This window comes from Penicillium macrosclerotiorum (genome assembly GCF_028827735.1).
Source record: "Penicillium macrosclerotiorum strain IBT 26536 chromosome Unknown utg000010l_segment0_segment0, whole genome shotgun sequence".
Lineage (NCBI taxonomy): Eukaryota > Fungi > Ascomycota > Eurotiomycetes > Eurotiales > Aspergillaceae > Penicillium > Penicillium macrosclerotiorum.
In genome coordinates this window covers 3,452,341-3,476,145 of record NW_026643089.1, presented here as the reverse complement: position 1 = coordinate 3,476,145, position 23,805 = coordinate 3,452,341, and the positions used below count along the sequence as shown (strand labels likewise).

The window sequence follows — 23,805 nt, the reverse complement described above, 5'->3', positions numbered from 1 at the left end:
TTAGCGTCAGCATCAAAAAACCGCAGGACCTCGCCGTTTGCTGTCAAAGAGCCCTCGACCTCTCTTTTGTCGCTACGCTTTTCCCTTTTCTGACGCATAGGTCTCCATCATGGCGGCTGAACAGAGAAAATTGCTGGAACAGCTCATGGGAGGTACGTTTAATTGGCACAGGATGACCCGCAGATCAAAGCTTGAGCCTCGCTTCGGTTCCCCGGCCTGAGCTAACCACGATGTTATCGACAGCGGACCAGCTCATTGGTACTGGTGGCCAGGGTCGCAATGCCCAACTTGCAATTACAGACCCCAAAGTCTGCCGTTCCTACCTGGTCGGGACCTGCCCGCACGACCTTTTTACGAACACCAAGCAAGACCTCGGTCCTTGCCCCAAGGTGCACAGCGAGGGACTGAAAACAGAGTACGATACTGCTTCGTCTGCGGAGAAGGCCAAATGGGGATTTGACTTCGATTACATGCGCGACATGCAGAAGTACATCGATGATTGCGACCGCAGGATCGACACTGCGCAGCGCCGGTTGGAGAAAACCCCGGATGAGATTCGGCAAACGAACAATCTTGTATGTTCAGCATCGCCCAATTACAAGATATCTTGACGTTCACAGAAGCACTAACACTGCCGCTAGCTGAAACAAATCGCCGACCTAAGCAACACTATCAACACCGGACTCCTCGAGGTCTCCGTCTTGGGTGAGACCGGCTCTGTCGCAGTGGCTATGAATGAAATGCATAAGATCCGGACCGCAAAGCACCAGAAGGAGAATGCAGAGCGGGATCTGAAGAATTTGCAGGATACCTCTGGACCGTCTGGACACCAGAAACTGCAAGTCTGCGACGTCTGTGGTGCCTACCTGAGTCGACTTGATAACGACCGACGATTGGCGGACCACTTCTTCGGTAAAATGCACATGGGTTACTCAGATATGCGCAAGACGTTCAAGAAACTTAGCTCCGAGCTGAAAGGTCGGGCACCGCCTGTACGCCACCACGAGGATGACGACCCATATAGCGGAGGAGGCCGTTCGGGACGGGGTCCTCGATATGGCGGTGGGGGTGGTGGAGGATACCGACGCCGAGGTGGAAGATGGTAGGGAGGCCGCTTCGAGGATCCTTGTCTTTCTTTTCTCTTATTATCTCTGGTCCGGGTGTTTTTGCATAGCGCAGGCGTTTCCTACGTGGATGATGGTCGACGGTAACGAAGAGTTCTCGTCCATGCGCTCGAATTTATCTCTATTGTTACGTTTTATACCTTGCATTTTCGAACAGAATTAAATCTCTAAATTGCACCTTACATTCAAGGGTCAACCTTGACATAGAATTGACATTCTGGGCCTAAAATAACTAAACAATGGCGTGTCTTTTATGAAACATTCGGGAGAGAAGAAAAAAATTAAAGAAAACTGAATTTTGAATTGAAACCATGCGTCCACTCGCTGGGATAATGCATAGCTAGAAATACTCATGCCATGAGTAATAAGAAAGTAGAAATGGAAAAAAGACAGAACCATTTTAGCGGGAAAGCCGGCAGAGAAAACAACAGCTGCCAGCCATGGGTATCCCACATTCATAAGAAATTCATCCTGGGAATTGCATGTCCCAAACACCGACTGCGTCAGGAAGCCATGCAGTCCTCGAAAAGCAGCATCATTGGAAATCACAAAAGCACAAACAAGCTGTACAGTACAGGGGGGATTGAAAGATAAACAGAGATTGCAGTTGTCATCAAAGTAAAGCAAGCATTACGCATTCGCCTGTGGGACATGGCCGTTCGACTGAGTCGCTTCGAACAAGGCATGCATCAACGTGTCATAGTTGAGTGCAGCCGCAGGCTGGCGGCTCAGGATATCGCGAACGACATTCAACTGCGCCATGTCCGCGTTGGGTGCCGTCTGGAGAAGTTTCTGGATGGCAGGGGAGTTTACATGTGCACCGAGAAGTTGGATTGCGGCCGGCATACCGGTGAGGGGGGCTTGTTGAAAGGGAGGGAGTTGTGAGGGCTGTCCAGCCGCTTGCGGGGCGGTGTAGGCAGCTTGGTTTGGAACAGTCCCAGCGAACGTAGAGGGAGCCGCCGCCTGGGGAGTCCCCATGAAGTGCCCTTGCTGTGGTGTGGCACCTGCAGTAGTCAGGGGGCTTGCGCCGGACGCCGGTTCCAGGCTGGGTTGATGGGATGAGGGCTGAACCGAGGGAGTGTTGGAATCACCGGTCTTGACGACAAAAACTACCAGTAACATGCGCTCGTTGATAGGGCCGTCGAGAGAATTGTTCTCGAGAAGCTCGATGAACTCGGGCTTGGTTGTGGTACCAGCTTCAATAGGAACAATATATGTATCCTTGACAGCGGGCACGGGATGCTTTCCAATGACTCCGTAACGCTTACGGCCTTGGAAGTAGTCGAAGAGCTTGTCAAACCCGGCCCGCTCGCTGGGAAGGTCCGGCCTATTTATGGCTATGACGGACACGTCCGTCGATGCGCTGAAGCGCAATCCACAGAGATAGTTACTGGCCAGCTGGATGTCGATGCGGCCATCCACCAGTAGGGTCGAGGGTGCAAGTTGACTCCATGGAATTCGGCCGCTCAAATCGGCGCCCCCGACATGTTTTGCCGAAGACATGAACTCGGACACAGGGACCATCGCAACCTTTCCACGCCAGACGGTGCCGTCATCACTGAAGTCCTTGGGAGAATACGGCGGCGATTCCGGTTCGTCATCACGGAGCAGCTGGTCGATCTCAGCGTCAGCTTGGATCCGGCCGCCACTGGGGACAGGCTCGCGAATGTTTGGAGCAACTTCTGGGAAGACATGATCGTGATGTTCACCAGAAGGAGAGAGTCCTCGTCCCTGCCCCTCCAGCTTCACCTGCTGGGCCTTTGGAGTGACTGGGCTTTGATTGCCCGGGCTACCGTCCACCTCGGTGGCGCGGCGCGGTCCAGCAGAGAAGACTGATTCTGTCGCTGCAGTGTGAGTCTCATCCTCAATCAGCTCTTCGCCCTTGTGTGTTCGTCGAATTCGGGGGCCTTGTTCCTGAATAATGATGTGTTGCCGTTCCGCTTCCCGTTTGATCTCCGCGTCCTTCTGCTGCAACTCCTCACTTGCCATCTCCTCGGGTTTCATCTTAGACAGGGAGTCAGGAGAAAGACTTCCTACGAGCAAACGATCCCGTAGAGAAGAGTTCTTCTTTACGTTGAACAAGATCGTACGTAATTGCAACTTATATGGTTCGGTAGGCTCGCCTGCTCCGCCACAGATAGTCTGATACATAGCATTCTCGATATTGAGACCGAGCCGCCGTGCAACATCGTCCGCGGGTTGTCCGGCAGGCAGAGAATAGGATCCAATCTTCTGCGCCGTGCTGATCTGGTCTACAAAGAACCTGATGAGAGCCGTCGCCGCGCTCTTTCGAGCGGGGATTACGAGCGCTTCCACACTTCCACCTGAGGTAGTCTCTGTAGGGGATTCGTTCTCCGTCTTGGCTGGCGGTGCCGCTGGCATTGCCGATTCTGGGGATACCCGTTGCTGTTTCACTTGTGGTCCCTGGTTAAGAGGGTTAGTTAGGCAATTCATATCCAAGAGGAAGAAAGCCACTCACCATATCCGCCTCGGTACTCTCGTCAAGTTTGCGCTTGTTGGTGCTCGACCGTCGTGAATCCACGCCTTGCCCATTCTTCTCCGGCTCGACTGATTCAGAGGCCGCGGTAGCAGGTGAAGGACCAGGACCCGGCGTCGCAGAAGTGCCAGTGCGAGCAGGAGTGCCAGTGTCCGGTTTGCCCTGGCTCTTCCGGCTACCCTTTTTGCCTTTCTTTTTCTTCGATTTCTTTTCCTCGGCCTCCTGTCGCCGACGCTCGGCGACCACTTCCCAGGGCTTCTCGCCTCTTGCAATCTTATCCAGCAGACTCTTATGGTTCTCCGGCTTGCACTGCTCGCAGTAGTATTCATCTGGTTCCTGGCCTTTGGCGAAGGTCAATCCCATGCAGTCATTGTGTTGCCATGCAGAACATTGGTCGCAGCAGATCATGTCTCGTTCCACATCTTCCTCCTCTTCGTATTCGCCGCAGATGCACCGGATGATCTCCTCGTCGTCTTCCTCTCCTTCGCTGGGACCGGGGGTGGGTTCGGCGGAGGTTTTGCTGCTGGCTTTCTCTTTTTGGCCCTTGCCTTTGCCCTTCTTTGCAGGCGCATCAGGCAGCTCGAGGTTCTTGTGCTGGCCTTTGGTGGCTCGGCCCGATCGCCGCGGTTCGTCTGGGATCATGGTCAGCATGCTGTTGACTGGGGAGATGCAGTTGCGAAGTGCCAATGTCTGACTATCCTGTGGGAGGGCCAGTCTAGACGCAGGACCTGCCAAGGTGGTGTACGAATGATGCTTACCGGCCATGTTGGAAAAATAGGGAACACCTCGGGACTACAGCGCAATGGGAAGATAACGGGTCTGTGTGATTGCTCCCGTGCTGGGGAGTTGCGCTGGGAACCCAGCAAGCGCGAAAAAGGTCTCTCTCTACGGACTCAAAGGGGGCTAAAGTAATACACAAGAGAAGACGTTGATAAACAACGTCAGTGCCTGATCCACGGTATTACTTGATCACCACAACTGCCACCCCAATTTCAGTGCAGAGGTAAACGTATGGTGGCAGAAAATGCGCCTGGTCGCGTTTTGGCGCTTTTGCGATCCCTTGCTGCGCGTCGCGACACTTGGCTCGAGCGGGGTCGCGTGAGAATTCCAGGTCCAGCACTCTGCACAGATATACAGCAGAGAGGTATCGTCGGGGTCAATCTCGGCTGCGGTCACTGCACCAGTAGATGCACAAGAGAAATGAAGCGGTTGATGAAGAAAGAGGTGAAGCGGGGAGGGAGAAAGATCAGGAGACAAGAAGGATGAAGAAGTGCCAGGAGGCTTGGAGTTGCCGGACCCGAGGCTTTGTCATCTAATCACGTGATGCACCAGCCACAAGCGCCGTCGATTGCTTCAGTTCCGATGAGCTTCTCCAGGTTCCCCACCTAGAGCAAAATCCACTTTCGATTCAACCTGAAACTGGCCTGGATTCCAACCTGTCCTTCTCCGACCCACCTTGTCACCTCTGCACACCTCAAAGAATCCCGGTTACATTTTCCTTGGCCGCGTGAAAATATGGCGGACGTGCGATCGCTCCTCCGGAATGAGCTAGCTTCGCGTAAGGGCGCGTCGCAACCAAATACCACTGGCAACCGCATCAGCAAAAAGCGCAAGGTCGATAACGGTGATGGAGTGATGCGGAAAAAACTGCGATCAACCGATCTCGAAGCCGTCCATGCTGCTGCAAATGCGCAAGACTCTCAACCGCCTGTCGAGACCACTGCCGAGGATGAGGTTCTGGAACCTGTGGAGGAAACCGACGAAGCCGGCCCCGAGCTACCTGCTGAGGAAGATGAAGAGACATCAGCCCTTTCCGATTCATTAGGGTCCGTACCGATCGGCACGGGTCCACCGCCAGGTGCACAACAGGCCGTTGACGAGGACGAATGGGCCGCATTCGAACGAGAAGTAGCCGCGCCATCCCGAATGCCACAAGCACCGATCGCCATCACAGCCGAAGCCACAATATCAGCCGCCCCTGTCTCCGCCGAGGATCTTGCGGCACAACAAGAGCGAGACAAAGCGTTGACGACACGGGCGCGTGAGGCGGAGTTGGAGGGCGACCGCGAGGATGCAGCCCGTTTCATGGAAGAAGAATTCGACGAGATGGACCAGTTGGAAGAACGCGTTCGAAGACTGAAGCAGATGCGGGAGGAGTTACGCCAAAAGCGTGTTGATGACGATGCTGCTCGGGATGAGTCCATAGATTTGGAAGAGCAAAAGCCGGCAGAAAGCGACAGTGACGATGATGATGAGGATTGGGATGATTGGCGATTTAAATGATTTTGTATGGAATGATATACACGGTCCCTGCATGAAGGACGACAAAGGCTCCATTTCATCTACAATGATACCCTCCGAAATTGAAATGCCAATATATGTTGCGACTTCGCCAGCGCAAAGTCAAATCACTGAGACATTGCTTCTGAACCTGCTATAGTTCTATGAATAATCCTATTAATTGACACTCCTTCCAAGCTTATTGATCCGGCTTCTCATGCTTGTTCGCTGGGGTTTCATCAACATCCATGTAGCTTCGTAAGCCGTCCTTCTTGACTATCATGGCCTCTGCAATTTCGGCTTCACCTTCTCTGAGGAGATGCTTGCCTCGAAGAAGATCGCCTCGCTGCCTCTTCTTATCCTCTTCGACTCGTTTCTCTCGCTCCAAAAGGGCCTTTTCTCGCCTCTTCCGCTCCCTCTGCTTTCGGTCATGCTCTTCTTGTTGCTCTGCAGATATCTCCTCCTCTGGGGCAGGAGGCAGCGTGGACACAAATGTCTCGATCAAAGGATTTCGTGTCTTAGGTGGAACAGCGATATACCGAAGATCTGTGATGATCAAAGGCGGAAGGGTTTCAACGTTCGATGAACGATTCAGTGCATGCAACGGAGCCGATTTAAGAAGTGTCGATAGGTCCGACTTCCGAGTGCTCTCTGGAAGCTTAAGTCGGGCGATATAGTCACGGTAAAACTTCTCCCGGTCTTTATCCGATAATTGTGAGTCCCTCATCTCAGGCTCCTTTCGGTACTTGCGCTTGAATTCGGGCCAGTAAAGCTTGGGAGTGGCATATTCCTGAAGGAAGGCCAGGAATTTGATTCGTGGATCTTCCTTTTCCTGCTTTTGCTTGCGCTCTTGGAGATCCTTGGCGCGATCTTTGCACCAGTTAGAGAAGATCTCACGCCGCGTTTTCATGTTGGAAGGTGCGGTATATCGGGAATCTTCAATGATGCGACCTTCATCAATGATGGTCTCCCATGTGGTGAACGGACTGATGTGATAGTCATCCAGCAGGTCACGGAATAGCGCTTCGGCATCAGCCTCAGTTAATGGAAGTCCTTCCGCACCCTCTTCCCAATCTTCCTCAGGCTCGCCATACTCGCCCGGGTCCAGTCCATATTCTTCGCCCATGGCTGCCAGTTGGTATTCCATGTCCTCCTCTGTGAACTCGACTGGTTGATCCTGTGGCCCGGCGCTATCGGTTCGTGTGCGTTTAGACGGTTGTCCCTCGTCCTCCTCTGCCTCGCTGTCGGTGACTTCGACTTCCTCATACTCATCACTATCTTCCTCGCCTTCGGCATCGGTGTTTGTATTTGCTCTCGATGTTTCCAAGTCTGCGGAGGCAACCTTCTCGGGCTTCTCGGGTTCTTCTGACTTCTCACCCCTCTCCTTTCTTTCCTTCTTCTCCCGCTCTAAGCGATCATATTCAATCACGCCCTTGAGAACTTCTTGAGGGAATTTCCAAAAGCTCTCGTTCGTTTCCGGGTTATGCACAAAACGTCTGCCAAGCTTGGTTTTCACTAGAAGCCACGGTGAACAGTCGGGGATGGGGTGCTTTGACTTCGGCCGGTCGCGAGGTTCACGCCGACCGCGCTCATGATAGCCCCTTCCGCCGCGAAAGCCACCGCGACCTTGGCCACGTTGTGTTGTATCAGGCGCATAGCCCGCGGGTCCATAGGGTGTTGAGGAAAAAGGTGGTAGCGTTTCGGGCGAATATAACGGGAGTTGTTGTGAGGGTTGCGGAGGAGGTGGCGCAACCTGAGCCGCTTGGTTTGAAGGTCTTGTATATGTGGACTGCTTAGTAGCAGCATTATAGTAGTACAAATGACCTGCAAATTCGCCTTTAGCCAAATCTTTCCCCAGACAACCCAAGCGCAGACTAACCAGTGGGTGCTCGATGCTCCGACCACCCTGGGGGAAGAGGGGGTGGCGGTGCGTAAGTCGATTTGAGCATATTCGTAGTAACTGGTTTAGAGGGCACCTGTAGCGAGTCGAATGGCCATATCATGTGGCTCAATGCTGGAGTAGAAGCCGCAGTGAAGCTTTGGTGTGGTAAGGTGGTCCGAGCTCAGAGGATGACAGAGGACGCGCCAGGGCGAGTTGCCTGGAACTTCCTGGAGCTCAACTACTCCAACTCCGACCAGCCTAACCACCACCCCCTCACTCCTCCTCCCGTCCCTGATTTCGCAATTTTCTACTCGGCTAGGTCTCGCTGCGTTGTTTCTTTCATACAATATGTCTCGGCGCTATGATTCACGGGTACGTTTGGCCCCGGGCCGCTCCGTGTCCGGTCGGTGCAGCTCTAGCTAACCTATAACGCTGCTCAATAGACCACCATCTTCTCCCCAGAAGGTCGGTTGTATCAGGTCGAATATGCACTTGAGGCTATTTCTCATGCCGGCACTGCCCTCGGAATTCTTGCCAAGGATGGAATTGTGCTGGCCGCGGAGAGAAAGGTGACCAGCAAGCTACTGGAACAGGATACCTCTGCCGAGAAGCTCTACACAATCAACGAGTATGTCGGCTTGCCTCCCATTCTTGCATTAGCACCATCTCAGTGTTTTCTTCGATCGGAAATTGATCTCATTTTTATTATAGTAACATGATCTGCGCCGTCGCCGGTATGAACGCCGATGCCAACATCCTGATCAACTATGCCCGTCAGAACGCCCAGCGCTACCTCATCACCTACAACGAAGACATCCCATGCGAACAGCTTGTGCGTCGACTCTGTGACTTGAAGCAAGGATATACCCAACATGGAGGTCTCCGTCCTTTTGGTGTTTCGTTCATCTATGCTGGGTGGGACCACCTACGCCAGTTCCAGCTGTACCAGAGTAACCCTAGTGGAAATTATGGCGGGTGGAAGGCCACCAGCGTTGGTGCCAACAATGCCAGCGCACAGAGTCTGCTAAAGCAAGACTACAAGGAAGGCCAGACCCTACAGGAAGCTTGCGCTATGGCAGTGAAGGTGCTGAGCAAGACCATGGATTCGACAAAGCTGAGCAGTGAAAAGAGTGAGTCTTCCAATTCTATTTGCTTAAACTTCTCTGTGAGGGATTGTTTCTTTGGATCCCACGATACTAACCCTTGGGTTTTCGCCTTTTAGTCGAGTTCGCAACGGTGGGTAAGACCAAGGATGGAAAGATCTATCACCACCTATGGAGCGCTGATGAGATTGATGCGCTCTTACGGGATCAAGGGCTGGCCAAGGTGGACGATGAGCCCGAGGCTGGCGATATTAAATAGAATAATACTTGCCTTGTGCTTCAGATACTTTGAAATCAAGACCTGCCACCCTCCGTGTCAACCCCATTGCTCTTTCCGACAATTGCACGTATGTGTTTTTGTTCTGCTGATGACTGCGTTGGTAGATGTTGCTTGTTCAATGACGTGGCACGTATATCACCCAGTCGTTGGGTGCAAGAGCACAATGTTTTGCTGTCTATTTGACAATGTTTGATTAATTAAGGCAAACAGCTTGGTACACGTAATCTGGGGCGCCGTGAATAAAAGTTTGTGTTCCTTCAGGGCTGGAAAGTTGGGCCAATATGAGCAAATTCTCCGATCTCACAAATTGTCGGCAAAATATATATCTCCCCATGTTTGCCGGTCTCTTCCTTGACTTTCAGCCACCCAAGGTTGAGATAATACAACACAAACGGAACTTTCAACCACCTATGCTTCTTATACGCTTATACGCCAAATAAAAAACATCCTGCAGTTGACATGAGTAGCCATCACCTTTTTGGTGACCGTTGGTGGCCCTGATCTTGTCTACAATATGGTTGATAAGGTATCAACGCTACGCTACCCGTCTTTAGGGTCAGTCCACGGGAGACCCGCCTCAAATTACCTTGAGGAGGCATAGATCATCTATGCATATATTCTCTATTTCTCTGACCCTAGCTTTCTAACAAATTGATCTAATATTATAACTAATCCTTCGCCCCTCCATTGGAGTATACGAGTCCCTGACTCTCAGCCTTGGGATTACATAAGCGATCCCAACATCATCAGACATGACCATGATTCAACACACGTGACAAGGGGTGAGGGGTTTCATCCCACCTGCCAGCAATCCTTTGTTTTCGCACCATTGATACTTGACGTGGAGTGGGCACTAAATCGAATGGCCGCAATGCTTTCTAGCAGGTCATCGTGGCTTATCAGTTGGATATCTGCAGCAGAAACCCCTTTCCCTGTGAGACCCGAGCTGTCTCAGCGAACCGCTTACCCAACAGACCAGGGCGCTTATAACATGACTAGTCCATATCAATATATTCATTGGACGCTGACAGCCTATGGAGAAAAGAAGAATCTGTACAGTTCAGCCAATGATGAAACCCACTTCAGTCTCTTCACGCTACTAGAAGGTGTGATCTAGCCTGGCATACTGCAGAAGCTCGATTGAAACCTGCTGTCACAGCCCATTTGTTGCTGCGTGATAAAACATGAAACTCCTGGAACAAACCACCAAAAGATGAACTCAACAGAGCAGAAATCATAACACCCCTGAAACATGAAAACAAAGAACATGATCAATACACTTGTTCGCTGCAAAAATACCACCAATCCTTTGCTGACCCAGGACTCCTGTCCTACCTCAGGAGGGTCTTCCGTCGATCCTCACGCTCCCGTTGCAACATGCAAATCTCCTTGTCCAGGTCCATAATGAGCTTCTGAGACCGGTCCATAGAGGCTACCAAATTGGCCCCCTCTCGCTTCCATCGTTCGAGACGGTCAACCTCAGCGCTTCGGCGCCGGTACTTGGTCTCGATTTTCTCACATAGGCGGCATTTGCTATTGTCATTTTCCGTCATGTTGACGAGCCTCATACCGCATGTTTCGCCGGTGCGATACTCGTAATTGCATCGGTGTGCAAAGCTGGTCCAGCTCCAGTCTCCACAGGAGAAACGCTTCTGATTGTAAAAGCACATGCCTATCAATTGCATTAGTGCTACTCGATCCGAAGCTACGATAAAACTCACTTGTTCTTGGAATCGGGTTGACTGTTTCAGATATGGATCGGTGTTCACGATTGGCCCGTTGCTTTCTTGTCTGCCTTCGCTTGACAACTTTGATAGGGTTTCCCACTGGTGGATCTTGTCGTCGACTTTTGGAAGATATTCAAACAAGTTCCAAGCTATGGCAGACAAACAAAACTTTCGTATGGGGAGGAGTATCTATCAATGCGACTCTCTAGTCCGAGACTTGGATTTTGAAACCCGGGGAGGATGGTTTGGATTTCTACTTCGCATTGAGAGGATATTGAACCTCCTATTTATGTTTCGGTCAACATTACCATGTCATCACCCGGGTATCTCCAAGTTCGTGTTGTCCACTTTGTGATCGACGCCAACCGGAGCGGGACGGCTTGTCGTCCGTGTCTCCTCATTTCTCGAATTTCACATCGCAACCTGGTTGAGATCGATCCGGTTGGCTGTCAGCACTTTTCCACATAGTGGAGACTGTAAGATGCCCAAGGTCTCTCGGATGAAGCCACCAAGGAATAGACCGTTGCTTCAAGACTGCAGGCAACTATTTACTGTGGCAATTCTTGTCTCCAATTTCGAATGAGCTGGAAAATCCCGCAATCCATGTCCTCCAGTCCTCCGTTTCCCAGTCTCAACTACTGCAACCTACGCCACCTCCAATTGAACTTCCCCGCTCGAGTGTGCATGTCGTTCGCATGAAGGCATACTCTTGTGACTGCGTTGCGTTTTGCACCGACGATCCTGCATGATTGAGTTGCTTTCGCCCTTTGCCAGCTGTCACCTTGATGCAGTTACCAGACACATTAGTCCAGGGATAACCTTGTTCCAAAACCAAAGAAAAAGAAAAGAAATTATGTTTTTCGAATGCGATAGGACCTGTCACTGTCCCCCGCGACTCCACCCAGCTTAGGACGTCCTGCTATCCGTCCTTTTGGCCTGATATAGCCAGCATCCATTGGCTCGCAATCTCAATCATCTTGGGTTTCTGGTGCAGCCGTCTGACTGTGGACGTCGTCATGTTAGAGGAAACCGCACCTGGAGCTATTATCCCTGCGATCGCATGTGCATTCACACCACTGCTCGCCAGACAACCATGATCTTGTTACAATATCCATGGTTGGGCAATAACCGTAGTGGCCTCTCGGAAATACGATTGTGACCCGACAACAAGCCCCTGCCCTCGATATCATGCTCCCTTGTCGACTATTGCTTGCAAGGGTATCAGAATTGAGACTTCAGGCCCGTCCCACACCCTGCCGCATCTTTCCGCTCCGTTCTTCTGAGCCAATGGTCCTTCACCCGGGTGGCAACATTCGCGTCACTGAGGCTCTATTATTGGTACCCCCCTGCCCCGAGGGACACGGGCCACGGAATTGGGTTTCTTTCGGTCGAGCCATTTCACCTCTGGGGCTTGGACGGCATAGATCCAGTTTCGTTCAGCTGATCTCACGCGTCTGCAGAGGAAGGATTCTGCATTTGCCCCCGCTCATGTGTATGGTTCATTTCCTTCCATTTGCTCCTTTGGGAGAAAATGATAGGGCCTGGAAAGCCGTGCGGCGCTCGTCGCAGACACGAACCGTGACACCTCCCACATACTGCTCAACCACATGCAGCTGCACCAAAGCTCGGAGACTCTGACGTGGCACTTTGCTTCTGGCTCCGTATGCTGATTCCTGGTAGCGATGGCTGACTAGGAAGACCGTGGGTCGAAAAACGCAACGTCTTTGGGTCCCCAAGAGGCCCGGGAGACCCCTCGAGCGGACCCAGGCCTCAATCCTTGTTGTCCAAAATTGTGCATCAACTTGCCTCTCCGAGTTCGAAATGAAAGTGGCTGCTTTTCTGCCTGCTGGTTCGACCTTGCGATCCACTTGAGGAGGGTGGTAACTCATCACTAAGACGCCTGATCGCCGGAGACGGATGGTCCATTACGTCTGCCATCTGGATTCGGGAAGATGATCCATGACCAAATGTTGAGTTGGCGGCCAGGCATCCCTGAAACCTGTGAACAGCCTCAATGGGCGTCATCTCGGCGAGGACTGATCATTTTTGAGCGGCGAACTGGATGCATTCGCCGAAACTCTCTCGAATCAGCTTCTCAACCCCCCTGCTCTTTTGCCTCTCGCCCCGTCTCACCTCGGAAAAAGAATTAGATCACTTTCCGTTATAGGGCAAAACTGCCCTGTATCGAGCAAGGATCCGACTAGAGGAGGGAGGGAAAAAAGACCGCAGCTGTGTTTACTGCCCAACAAGCGAAGTTACCGGAGATATTCTGGAGCACCTGGGACGGGGCCAATGCCCTCTCCGCAGAAAATTTGTTAATACAGTATTGTTGCTCCCAAACTACAACGTTGAAATTGGATTCTCGGGCCCGCATACATGCTCCCACCCTACTGGGCTCCTCTGATCCCGTGATCTCAAAGTGAACGGAGGCTCCCGCACATTCCACGCGCATGCCTCTGCCCGGCGACAAATGGTGGCCGGCTCTTTGAGCCTTGGGAGTCGAACGCCAGAGAGTCACCGCCTTTAGAATGAACTAGCGTGCCCAGATTGGCCGGCTGCTGGAGGAAGCCTCAGTTGCAGCCGAGTGCAGCGTCCAATAACACCCCCGAGCTGGGATGCCGGTCATATGCAGCTAGTAATCCATTTCCCCACCCGAGATGTACGTGAGCGACTGGTGCATATCATCGAAGCCCATGCCGAGCGAGGCCAAGCCCCCATAATTCATTGGTCCGTTGAGACTGGGCGGGTCCTCACACCTGCATGCTGCCAAGTGCCAGAGTTATCATCTCCAGCTTGAGGTCTATATTCAATTCTTTTAATCCAATGCGCGATGCCTTCTTCGGCCAATGAGATCTCGACTCCCCGATCCGAATTAGCCATCTCTTAACTCTCCCCTACTCAGATTCTATTTAGATACCCAAGGCACACTCGTGCTGCAAGCCACCACGATGCACTAGTGATCATCAACACCATTCAGCTCCCAGTCCGTGGGATAGCTTTTGCCATGTCTGGTATCCGACAGGTAGACCGGCTTGAACTCTGTCACTCGTATATGCAAAAATCATTCGATTTGATTTCGATGCAACCCATTATTGAGATCGGGCCACGACAGTACGCCCTATCGCCTCTATTGACGTGGCAGACCTGATTCTTGTTGACTGATGAGAGCCGAGTAGAAACATGAATGATTGAACCCAACTGACCATAATTTTCCACAGAATGTTGAGAGTCTCGAGTCCTTATGGAGAGAAAAAGTCTCTACTGCCGCCGCCATTGCTCCTTATGGTTGTCACCATAGTTGTCTAAGCTGATTGCCGGGTTTGGTTAGCGGTCTGGTGTGACGTCAGCATGATTAGTTCCCAGCACAACAGAACCGGGCACCGAAGGACCTTCGATCCCAACTTGCCAACGTAAAATCTTGCTTTTATAATTTTGGCATCCTCATATAGTGGAATCATTCATTTTCGCTATTTTGGCTTATCCATTTATACTCCAATTCTCATGCGATATCCTCTTCAATCTATCTAAAAATCATATCGATTTACTTGCCACCTTGGTCCTGTATACAATGTGGCAGAGCCTCATATCCAACGGCCACCAGGCCACGAGATCAATTCACCGCCTCCGCCCTGATACGATCTTCCTTCAAACAACAAAGGTGCGGCCCTTCGGTATCGCATCTATTCTTTGTAAAGACCCCGCGCATACCAATGGACCGAATCGCGAGGCATTGGATCCAGAAAGATCGGAGGTTACCAAGTCCGGGACAGACAGTGAGATTGCCCAGCATGACTCGGCATGGGACCCGAAAAATACGGCGCCGGAGAGAGAGCTTGAAGCAACAGAATTGGAACATAGTGTTCACGGGAAAAAGGGATCACTGAACATGAGTCCTGCTAACCAGGACATAAACGCATGGAAAGGACCGAAGGAGGAAGGTCCCGTTCGAAATGCGGATAAAGAATCCCACAGTTCAAGGGGAACACCGCAAAAGAATCGGAAAATCTATGTTAAGGAGGATGGGACTCATGTTTCGTACCGATGAGCGAGATTGTGCTGTGTTGGAAAGCCGGGATGTTTCGATGAAGAAAATGTACAGGAGACTATAACACAATATATGTCAAATGACGAACTACCGACTACGAGGATATACTGTCCGCTTCCGTGATGTCTACTTGAAATTCCCTGCAATGATCATAAAACCGAGAACAGCAGAGATTCTTCATCTCTGAGCCTCCTCCACCGGTTGGTCGAGACGATCAAATCGTCACATCCTTGCATTGCCCATGCCCATTTTCGCACGACTCCTGGTGTGGCTTCCCAGCTATTGACGTCGTATGGCTCCCCCCATAATATCAGACCAGTTCTGTCTGCCGTGATATCATCCTCACATTCCCCACGGGACAATGCAGATATCTTCGCACGTCCTGGCTTCGCAACAGAGGAGCCGGGTGGCTGGGAGAAGAGTTGCGGAATCAAGCAATTCCCCAATTAGATCTTGCACAAATTCAAGATGATAGAATAATGTTTCCCACTGGATCAGATTTTCTCTCATATGGACGAAAGGTATCAGGTTGATCCATGTGGAATGAATAAGTTTCATCTGAGATTCGGAGGGATCAAGGGTATCTGGGAGGCCCGCGGCAAAGGGTAGAACAACACTGAAGTCTGGGAAATTTTTGTCAAATGCTTCGGGCTCGATGCCTGGCTTCCATAAAACTGTCGCAGACCCCAGTAGAATCTTGTTGAGATAAAGCCCTCGAAATACGTTATACTGGATGAGGTGGAGTAAGCTGTCGGCAGGTAACGGTAGTTTTACGGCCTGGCAATGCCGCAAAGCCGTCGGGGCAATTCTTGCACCCGAGGCCGATAGATCCGTCGCAGAAGAGCCGCCGTCGACCTGATACAGTTCCCGAAGGCCTGCTTTGGGAGTTATGGGGTATTGATGAGACCCCGGGCTGTTCGGGACCGATACTGCATCTATATGTTCAGACTCATTCGTGGTGTTGATCCGCCACCGGTTTATTCTATAGGGCCGCCGTCTATATTTCTGCTGTTCATTCTGTGCCTGCAAACGGTGCCCTATAATGATTTATTGGTAAATTTTGCCTTCTAAAATGCGGATAAACAGAGTCATAGGGGGTCCTGGGATAAAGACTAACGCCGTGCTCTTTGGTTCAACCGGTTTTGGAGCTTCTTCCGAAGCCTTCGGTCGTCTTCAACCTTGGCGGCATCTAGCCATGACTGGTGGGCAAGGGCAAGACTTTTGGGGGCGACCGTCACCATTGCTGATCTATGGCTAGACACGTTGAGGGTAAGATGAAGGAGAGTTGAAAGAGAAATTATTCACAGGATCGAGCGGCACTGATGTCACATGCGATTAATAGAAACCAGCCTATATCAGAAATGGCAAAAAGTGTCAGCCTGCAAGTTAGGAAAGTGGCGGGTATGGCAACAGTTCAGGTCACCATTTTGGCCTTGGCCAAAAAAGGCGAAAGTGTCAGCCAGCTTGAGTCAAATTATAATATGTCGTGAGCTAATCTTCTGTTGGGTAGTAGGGAATTAAAGGTATAAATAGATGGCTTTCCCTCTAGCAATATAGGAGTTGAGAACAAAAAAGATTCAAGTCGTCCACCAGATCAATTATTTGTTATTCTCTGATATCTACAATGTCTCGTTACGCTGCAGATCACATAGATCCCCAAGGCCCACAGGATGCTCGGCCTAATGCTCTACAAATCATCAAAGACGAGGGGATGGAAGGAAAGCTGGTCGGTAAAGTGGCTGTTATCACTGGAGTGAGTTCCGGCCTTGGCATCGAAACCACCAAAGCCCTCGCATCGACGGGCGCAAGACTATACTTGACCGCGAGAGACTTGGATAAAGCAAAGGCAGCTCTCGGCGATGCTTTCGACAACACATTCATGGAGCTGGATCACATGGATCACACCTCTCTTGATAGCGTACGAAACGCCGCCGCCGCCATTCTCACAAAAACAAGCCAAATCAGCATCCTTGTCGCTAATGCTGGGGTTATGGCAATTCCAGACTGCCAGCTTACCGACCAAGGGCATGAGCTACAATTTGTGACTAACCATCTCGCACATTTCCTGCTGTTCGAGCTCCTCAAGCCGGCTCTTTTGGCGGGCTCGTCGCAGATATTCCAATCTCGCGTGGTCATGGTATCATCTGCGGGGCATCGACTGCATGGAATCGAGCCCGCTGACAATTATCACTTCCAGAAAGGTGGATATGAGGCTTGGGTTGCATATGCCCAGTCGAAGACTGCCAATATCTACATGGCCAACGAGATTGAGCGTCGTTATGGAACTCGCGGGCTGCATGCGACAAGTCTGAACCCTGGATTTATCGCTACTGGTCTTGGTAAATACCTTCCCGAAGAGACAATCAAAGGAATGTTGAACAATACGACTCTGATGAAGGCCCAGAAAAGCATCGAGCAGGGGGCTGCAACGACTGTTTGGGCTGCTCTTTCCAGGGAACTGGAAGGCAAAGGTGGCTTGTACTTGAATGACTGTGCGGTGGCCGATTACGGCGAGTATGATGAAGACCCCATCAACGGGAAGTCTGTAGACCATACATTTAGCTCAGAAGAGGAAGCTAGACTCTGGAAAGATTCATTGGAGATGGTAGGATTGTCGGAAGATCGGTAAATCGATTGACTTACAGGCATTTCTGTTGAAGAGCCGAGCGTTGATCATGTTGCAACATAGTAACTGGGATATAATGTGAATGTACCGCCTTGCTTTGGATAATGTCATTTGGGTCAAGTTGACGTCAAATTTTGAAATTGATGGAATAATCTTGGACGGGAATAGACAGACATAGTAGTGTAATGGAAGAGACAATAGAACCGGAAACTCGGGATGAGCCAATAGATCACTCCTTGGCTAAAGTGATGATGTTTTTGCCATCAAGAGTCCAGACCTTCTCACTGCCAGCAGGAACATCGCCTTCCAGCGCCTTCAGGCCAGCCTTCACCGCAGCTTCTGCGATAACATCGGCATCCTGTGCCCAGCCATCCTTCAAGCTGGAGTGGACCTTTCCAGCCCACCCAGCAATAAATCGAATTCCGGCCTCCAGGGGGCGGCTCTCCTCTCGAGTGCCAGAGATAAGACCAGGGCGCAGGATGACTGTGCGTTCAAATCCAAGCGATTTGACATCCTCCTCAATCTCACCCTTCATGCGACTGTAGGGAATGGAGGAGTCCTTGCTAGCGTTGGCGCTCGAAATCAGGACATACACCTTGGACCCAGCATCATGCGCAGCACGTGCCATTTCAATGTTCAAGCCATGCTCAATTTTATGCTGGTTCTCAAATCCACCAGCATTGGCTCTTGTGGTAGCAAACGCCGAAATGAAGATTTCTGGAGTTGGGCTGAGGGCTGAAAGCTGTTCTGCCCAGGTCTCAGTCTTGTCCGAGACGAAAGTAGTGAGCTTTGTGTGTGGGGCATCGGCAGCTGCTTGAGGTGTTCGACGAGATATAGTATCAACTCGACTCACGCCGGAGTTCGATAGCAGACTGGTGAGGATATGTGATCCCTGGTGATACTTGGTGTTAGTGGGAATGGGGCATTGTTTATGTGACTCCGGCAAAGAAGGGGTGCTTTAGGGAAGAAAGGGAGTTCTGTCCTACCACCATGCCAGTGCAACCGATCAACGCCACATTTGCCATGGTTATTCCTTCAAAGCTCAGATTATTTTCAAGAGTGTAGAGAAGTGGCGCAAGAAGGAAGCTGGTGGAGTGAGTGCGGGCGGTGTTGGGTCTTTCGTCATCTACGACAGAGCTAAGCTTCTGTGCTAAGCCGAATTAGGCAAGTTGTGAACTATGAGAGAAATAGAAAAAGGTGATTACGAGCCAGATAATATTCCAAGGGGAATAGTATGTGAGCATAATAATCAGCATGATTGCCTGTGTCATCCAAGAGAATATAAATGATTCCTGTATAAAGCTTGTATATTGTTCGTCAGCATTCAAATCATTGAAAAAGCAAGATTGACATTTTATTTGACATTTTATAGAGCATTCATAATACAAATTGCGAAATCCCCCAGTGGGACTCGCATCCTGTGCGTAAACAACACAAAAGGCATTCTTTTCTTTGCAAGATCGGTTGCCAGCACTCCGCAGTCACTACCAGCCGGGCCACAAAATCAGGCTTGAATGAAACAACTCTACTACCATTAATCTCTGTTGAGCAAACTGGATCTGGGTGGTGCTTTATTTGTTGTATAGCTGCGGTAAGATCCAGGTTGACATTGTCTTGACTTAAACAGCCATGATTATGACAATTGACAAGCCCAACACTGCGAAAAATGTTCTGCACCACCAGTGCAGGACTCACAATGGTAATAGGCATTCCATTGATATTAGTGATTTGGAAGCCCACCTCTAATGACTGATTTGAAGCTCTTGAGATAAACTCAGTTATTATAGGTTTCACTTTAGCTCCATAGCACTTGCGAGTAGTTTCAATTGTTTTTTCAGGGACTGCGATAGTCGGTCGTGATGGAAGTGAGCTTCCGCCGGCTGAAAATAAGTGTGTACTTTTCTCATTGACTGCTTGAAAAACCCTTTGATGATACTGGATATGACCTGGAATGACATTGACCCGGCAGAGCATTACAGGGTCTTTTTGCTGAGGATCTCGCAGAACATCATAAAAAAAACATATTCCATCATCGCTAATGGCGGTAATTCCAGGGTCTTCCTGTTCCTCGAGAAATTCCTCCGAGCGGAAAATCCACTGGGCAAATCGAAGAAGGGAACACTCTGTTTGAATCGTACTGGGAATGGCATACTCGATCAGTGAATCAACAAACGTCACAAATCGCCCTTTCTTAGAAGATCGAGTATTGACTTGGAGGATTCGTTGTGTTTGAACTCGGTAGACGTATTCCAGACCTTTTCGCCTGGGACCAAGACCTTCAATACTGAGTATTCCATAAAGACCCCGAGCCAAACGGATGATTGTCGTCATCAACACGACGAGACACCGTGTGCTACTGTCCCTGTTCAATCGTTGCTCCTCACGGGTGGCAATATGCTGACCAGCCCTTGGATACTTTCCCAGGCAGCAAGTGCTGCAGTTGCAAGCTTGCGCTAGCTGGGATGCTGTATCATTGAAAGCATTGAAAGCCTCCTCGTATGTTCCGATACGAGCTGCTCGAAACATGGCGCTTTCTAGGTCGGCCTTTTGAAGTTCTGGAAAACGTTCCCGGCAAAAATACACAAAGTCTTCTCCATGACTCTCGGGAAAGTACGCACTTTGTCGACGGAGCTGATCTGATGGAATATTTGGATCAGCCTCAGCTAAGGCTGTGAAGACACGAGCGGCGCTCCCAATGGCTGCTCCAAGTAACTTGGGAAAAGCTATTAGGGCAGCGAATTCATCGCGAAAGGTGCCAGATAAGGCCTCCTCCCATCTTAAACGTCCACTGACAACATAGTCATGCGATGGTCGCATCTGAGCACCCGTTCGAAACAATACTGTCACATCAGGGAGATGAACTGTTCTCCTGGACTGAATGATAGCAGATGAGTCAATATTCCGAGTATATATAACGATAAGTTGCGCGTCCTTTTCCTCGCAGTTTCGATACCACAGTCTGTTCTCCACAGTCTCATTATCAGTGGTATAGAGTATTATCTTTAAATCCAGGAGCCATTTCGCTATGGCTGCTATACCAGCCGCATCTGCGACACCAACCAGGGTAATTTGTTCAGCCGTCCCTTGACAAAGTTCCAGAACGGAGAAAAGGGCATTACAAATGTCTTCTTCATTTGCAACACCTCGAGAGACCCGCGCACGCCCGTTCGCTCGGGTATTGTGTGGCCACGCTCGAAGACCGACAATCTTTTCTCCATCAAAGGACATAAAGTGCTCAGCCAGATGAGAGAAGGATGAGGTTGCAAAAATACCTGCACATTTTTTCACTAGCTCTGTTATCTGAAATAGAGAGGGCATCCTTGATGTTTCCTGGCCGTCAAATATTGAGAATTTTTTCAGGATGCGACCGGTAAGGGCCAACATGATTTTACCAGCCATGTTAACAGAATATATCTCCGTAAGACAAGCTGCCAAAGCAGCGAACTTACATCCCGTTTCAGTCTCTGGAAGAATTTGAATAGGTGACTTATGTCCAAAGCCAAACCACATCACTGCGTTGACCCCCGCTTTCACAGGTGCTTTTTTTAAGGCGTCGTAGAATCGCTGTAGGCCAACGGCTCCACATGGGATGTAACAACCCACTGATATCGATACGGCATATGTGAAGGTATCGATTCCTGATTGAGATAAACGTTCCAACACATTGACGGAAAATCCCACTAGATTCGCAGCTGATGCTGGACCATCTGCTGTCAGCTGAAATGGGACACTCGCGCCGCTAGAGCTCGAATTGGTCGAATTTGAGACAACTAAGCTATCGGACATGTTGCTCTTCTGTTTGCCACGTGAACGCTGTAGATATCTTATGATTCAGATTTAAGTTGGGTACATACATCCACACAGGATTGAGTGTGAAGTGTTCTATGTCGTTCTGCCTTCGACGAGGTTGGTTTGCCTGGACTTGGGCGCATATACATGCAGGATACCATTGCTGTCACGCCACGTGACATATATCGATGTATTTAACTTCAGCTGATTTTTATCTGGAAAATGGGAAGACACCATTTTCAAAAAAAAAGAAAGCAATAAATTTGACTCAGCAGATAGTAGTGATCCTTCTCGGCGTTATTCGCCCATCCCATAATCTAGCTTGGAGCAGTATTCTTCTGAATCAATCAAACTATATATCAAAATGGTATTCCTCGACTAAAAGTAATGCCACTATTCTGATTTCAAATTACAGATAGTCCTCAAGGAGCAATCAAATTTTGGAGCTCTGTGAAAGCTTCTTCTCCTGTGCTTGATAAATCTTGACCAGCTGACGCACAGACAAGTCAAGTAGCACATCTTCAGAGCCGCCAGGAATACGTGCACCGGGGACATCACGAAGAATTGCTAGGGAAAAGAATTAGCTCCTGTTAGAGTATGAGGAATAGTGTAACGATCTCACCTTCGACGAGTTCACCTTGACCGGTCTGCGTGAAGCCATTCCCACCAAACAGAAGGACGGCACATTGAGCACACTCATTCAGCACCATTGCGGATTTTGCTTTCGCTAGAGCAGTCAAACCACCCAACTGGCGGTCGCCCTCTTCTTTGCTAAGGTGACACAGCTGATAGAGAATCTGTTCAACCCACGCATACATGGTCTCGAGTTCGGCGCCAGCCTTGGCGAGTCGATGGCGCACTACAGGCTGATCCATAAGCTTCTTGCCAAACGCTTCACGCTTGAGGCAGTAAGAGAATGCAGCAGAGAGTGCCACTCGGGCTGAGCGAGTGACGCCAACAGAGATGACCAGCCGCTCGTGATTGAAGTTGGTCATGATAATGCGCATACCGTCTCCCTCCTTGCCGACCAGGTTTGACACAGGAACTTTGACATCATCAAGCTCAATATATGTGGTTCCACCCGTAATTTGTCCAGAAACTTTCAATCGGCGCATGGAGACACCAGGGTAGTTCTTTAGAGGCACGACAAGCACAGACAGACCCGCTGGCCCGGGTTCACCTGTTCGGACAGCCATAGTGGCATAGTCGGACCAGATGCCATTGGTAATCCTATTTATTGTCAACCGGTTCGTTATTCAGTAGTGTTGGAGCTTGAAACATACCATTTTTTAGTTCCGTTCACAATATAATGCTTACCATCGGCACTCTTTGATGCAGTGGTAACAATATTGGCAACATCACTGCCGGCCTCGGGCTCAGTGATAGCAATACAGGCACGCTTCTTGCCAGTTAAAAGATCCGGGAGAAATTTTTCTTGTAGCTCCTTGCTGCCAAATTTGACAATTGGTGGGATGCCAAATGCGAAGCCCGCATTCAAAGAGCCGCCGGGGCCACTCAGGCCCGACCGAGCAAGCTGTCCACAAAGTCAGGTTAACAACAATTCGACAAGGCCAAATAAGCTCACAGAATGGCTCACCTCATCGGCATAGATTCCAGTATAGATGTAATCCCAATCCTCTACCTTCACACCCAAAATGTCATGAATCCCTAGCCGCCTGAGCCAATCCACAGGGAGGGGGGCAGGCATGTTTGGGAGCAACATGTTGTGCTTGCAGAAGGTATCGAAGACATGGTCCGGAACGGTTCCAGCCTTCTCCCATTCCATGGCATGCTGAATGAGGTTTTCCCATGCGAATTTTCGGCATTTCTTCTGGAACTCCCGGTGCGCGTCAGTAATGTATGGGGATGGTAGTCCGCGAAGATAGGGCGGCTCCGAGAAAGGGACAGGGTTAGGAGAGTTGTCCGCCATTTTAGGATTATTGGATTGTCAACTGGAATTTGTAATGGGACTATAGGTACAAAGGTGTTGCAAAATGAGGTCTATGTCGCTATATAGCCCACCCGTTCCTCAGCACAGATCAGCACAGGTGTTCTCCGCATTCCCTGGCCGGATAGCCCCATAGGACCGAGGCTCGGTGACTGCTGCGCGGGCAGCCCGGCGCAGATCACATGATTAATACCTCAGGCACAAAATAATGAAAGCCGAGTCAGCAAACTCGAACTGCTGACTCATTTTGTCCGGATCAGGTTCATTGATAGGGACGATAAACCCGCAATTTCTGCCGTTCGCCACCGGTATCAATCCTTATCGATAAGCAGATAAGAAAATTGCGTGATTGCGTGATTTCCACTAGCCCGGATGGGGCAAAATGCCCTGGGGATTTTTCTATACTTGGGGGGTTTCCAGTCATTCCCCTCTTCCTCTCCACATTATTCCTTTCTGTTTGAGGGGGTGATTTCTTTCTTGTCATTCAATAGAGATATTGGTGCC

The 23,805-nt window shown here is 50.2% G+C and overlaps 11 protein-coding genes across 11 annotated transcripts; 5 read left to right on the top strand and 6 right to left on the bottom strand.

Annotated features, from left to right (window-relative positions):
* Positions 1–109: 109 nt before the first annotated feature.
* N7462_010851 (LUC7 domain-containing protein) lies at positions 110–1,106 on the top strand (the record flags this gene model as incomplete). Its single annotated transcript, XM_057082565.1, has 3 exons — positions 110–152; positions 244–575; positions 642–1,106. The coding sequence occupies 3 exons, from the start codon at positions 110–112 to the stop codon at positions 1,104–1,106; spliced, it is 840 nt and encodes a 279-aa protein (XP_056929605.1).
* Positions 1,107–1,754: 648 nt separating this feature from the next.
* On the bottom strand, positions 1,755–4,386 carry N7462_010850 (uncharacterized protein; the record flags this gene model as incomplete). The annotated part of the gene is made up of 2 exons (XM_057082564.1): positions 1,755–3,548; positions 3,604–4,386. 2 exons carry the CDS (start codon positions 4,384–4,386, stop codon positions 1,755–1,757), a joined length of 2,577 nt encoding a protein of 858 aa, XP_056929604.1.
* Positions 4,387–5,136: 750 nt separating this feature from the next.
* Positions 5,137–5,904, top strand: N7462_010849 (uncharacterized protein; the record flags this gene model as incomplete). Its single annotated transcript, XM_057082563.1, has 1 exon — positions 5,137–5,904. The coding sequence occupies one exon, from the start codon at positions 5,137–5,139 to the stop codon at positions 5,902–5,904; it is 768 nt and encodes a 255-aa protein (XP_056929603.1).
* Positions 5,905–6,100: 196 nt separating this feature from the next.
* Positions 6,101–7,850, bottom strand: N7462_010848 (uncharacterized protein; the record flags this gene model as incomplete). The annotated part of the gene is made up of 2 exons (XM_057082562.1): positions 6,101–7,725; positions 7,781–7,850. 2 exons carry the CDS (start codon positions 7,848–7,850, stop codon positions 6,101–6,103), a joined length of 1,695 nt encoding a protein of 564 aa, XP_056929602.1.
* Positions 7,851–8,131: 281 nt separating this feature from the next.
* pre9 (proteasome core particle subunit alpha 3) lies at positions 8,132–9,145 on the top strand (the record flags this gene model as incomplete). Its single annotated transcript, XM_057082561.1, has 4 exons — positions 8,132–8,155; positions 8,227–8,411; positions 8,495–8,913; positions 9,006–9,145. 4 exons carry the CDS (start codon positions 8,132–8,134, stop codon positions 9,143–9,145), a joined length of 768 nt encoding a protein of 255 aa, XP_056929601.1.
* A 1,352-nt stretch (positions 9,146–10,497) lies between these two features.
* N7462_010846 (uncharacterized protein) lies at positions 10,498–10,836 on the bottom strand (the record flags this gene model as incomplete). The annotated part of the gene is made up of 1 exon (XM_057082560.1): positions 10,498–10,836. The coding sequence occupies one exon, from the start codon at positions 10,834–10,836 to the stop codon at positions 10,498–10,500; it is 339 nt and encodes a 112-aa protein (XP_056929600.1).
* A 3,625-nt stretch (positions 10,837–14,461) lies between these two features.
* Positions 14,462–14,938, top strand: N7462_010845 (uncharacterized protein; the record flags this gene model as incomplete). The annotated part of the gene is made up of 1 exon (XM_057082559.1): positions 14,462–14,938. One exon carries the CDS (start codon positions 14,462–14,464, stop codon positions 14,936–14,938), a length of 477 nt encoding a protein of 158 aa, XP_056929599.1.
* Positions 14,939–15,087: 149 nt separating this feature from the next.
* N7462_010844 (uncharacterized protein) lies at positions 15,088–15,685 on the bottom strand (the record flags this gene model as incomplete). Its single annotated transcript, XM_057082558.1, has 2 exons — positions 15,088–15,348; positions 15,398–15,685. Coding segments are annotated over 2 exons (549 nt in total), but the record flags the coding sequence as incomplete, so codon positions are not given.
* An 877-nt stretch (positions 15,686–16,562) lies between these two features.
* On the top strand, positions 16,563–17,567 carry N7462_010843 (uncharacterized protein; the record flags this gene model as incomplete). Its single annotated transcript, XM_057082557.1, has 1 exon — positions 16,563–17,567. One exon carries the CDS (start codon positions 16,563–16,565, stop codon positions 17,565–17,567), a length of 1,005 nt encoding a protein of 334 aa, XP_056929597.1.
* Positions 17,568–17,793: 226 nt separating this feature from the next.
* Positions 17,794–20,792, bottom strand: N7462_010842 (uncharacterized protein; the record flags this gene model as incomplete). The annotated part of the gene is made up of 3 exons (XM_057082556.1): positions 17,794–18,456; positions 18,551–18,714; positions 19,463–20,792. 3 exons carry the CDS (start codon positions 20,790–20,792, stop codon positions 17,794–17,796), a joined length of 2,157 nt encoding a protein of 718 aa, XP_056929596.1.
* A 994-nt stretch (positions 20,793–21,786) lies between these two features.
* N7462_010841 (acyl-CoA dehydrogenase family protein) lies at positions 21,787–23,283 on the bottom strand (the record flags this gene model as incomplete). Its single annotated transcript, XM_057082555.1, has 4 exons — positions 21,787–21,920; positions 21,976–22,583; positions 22,637–22,887; positions 22,951–23,283. 4 exons carry the CDS (start codon positions 23,281–23,283, stop codon positions 21,787–21,789), a joined length of 1,326 nt encoding a protein of 441 aa, XP_056929595.1.
* Positions 23,284–23,805: the final 522 nt, after the last annotated feature.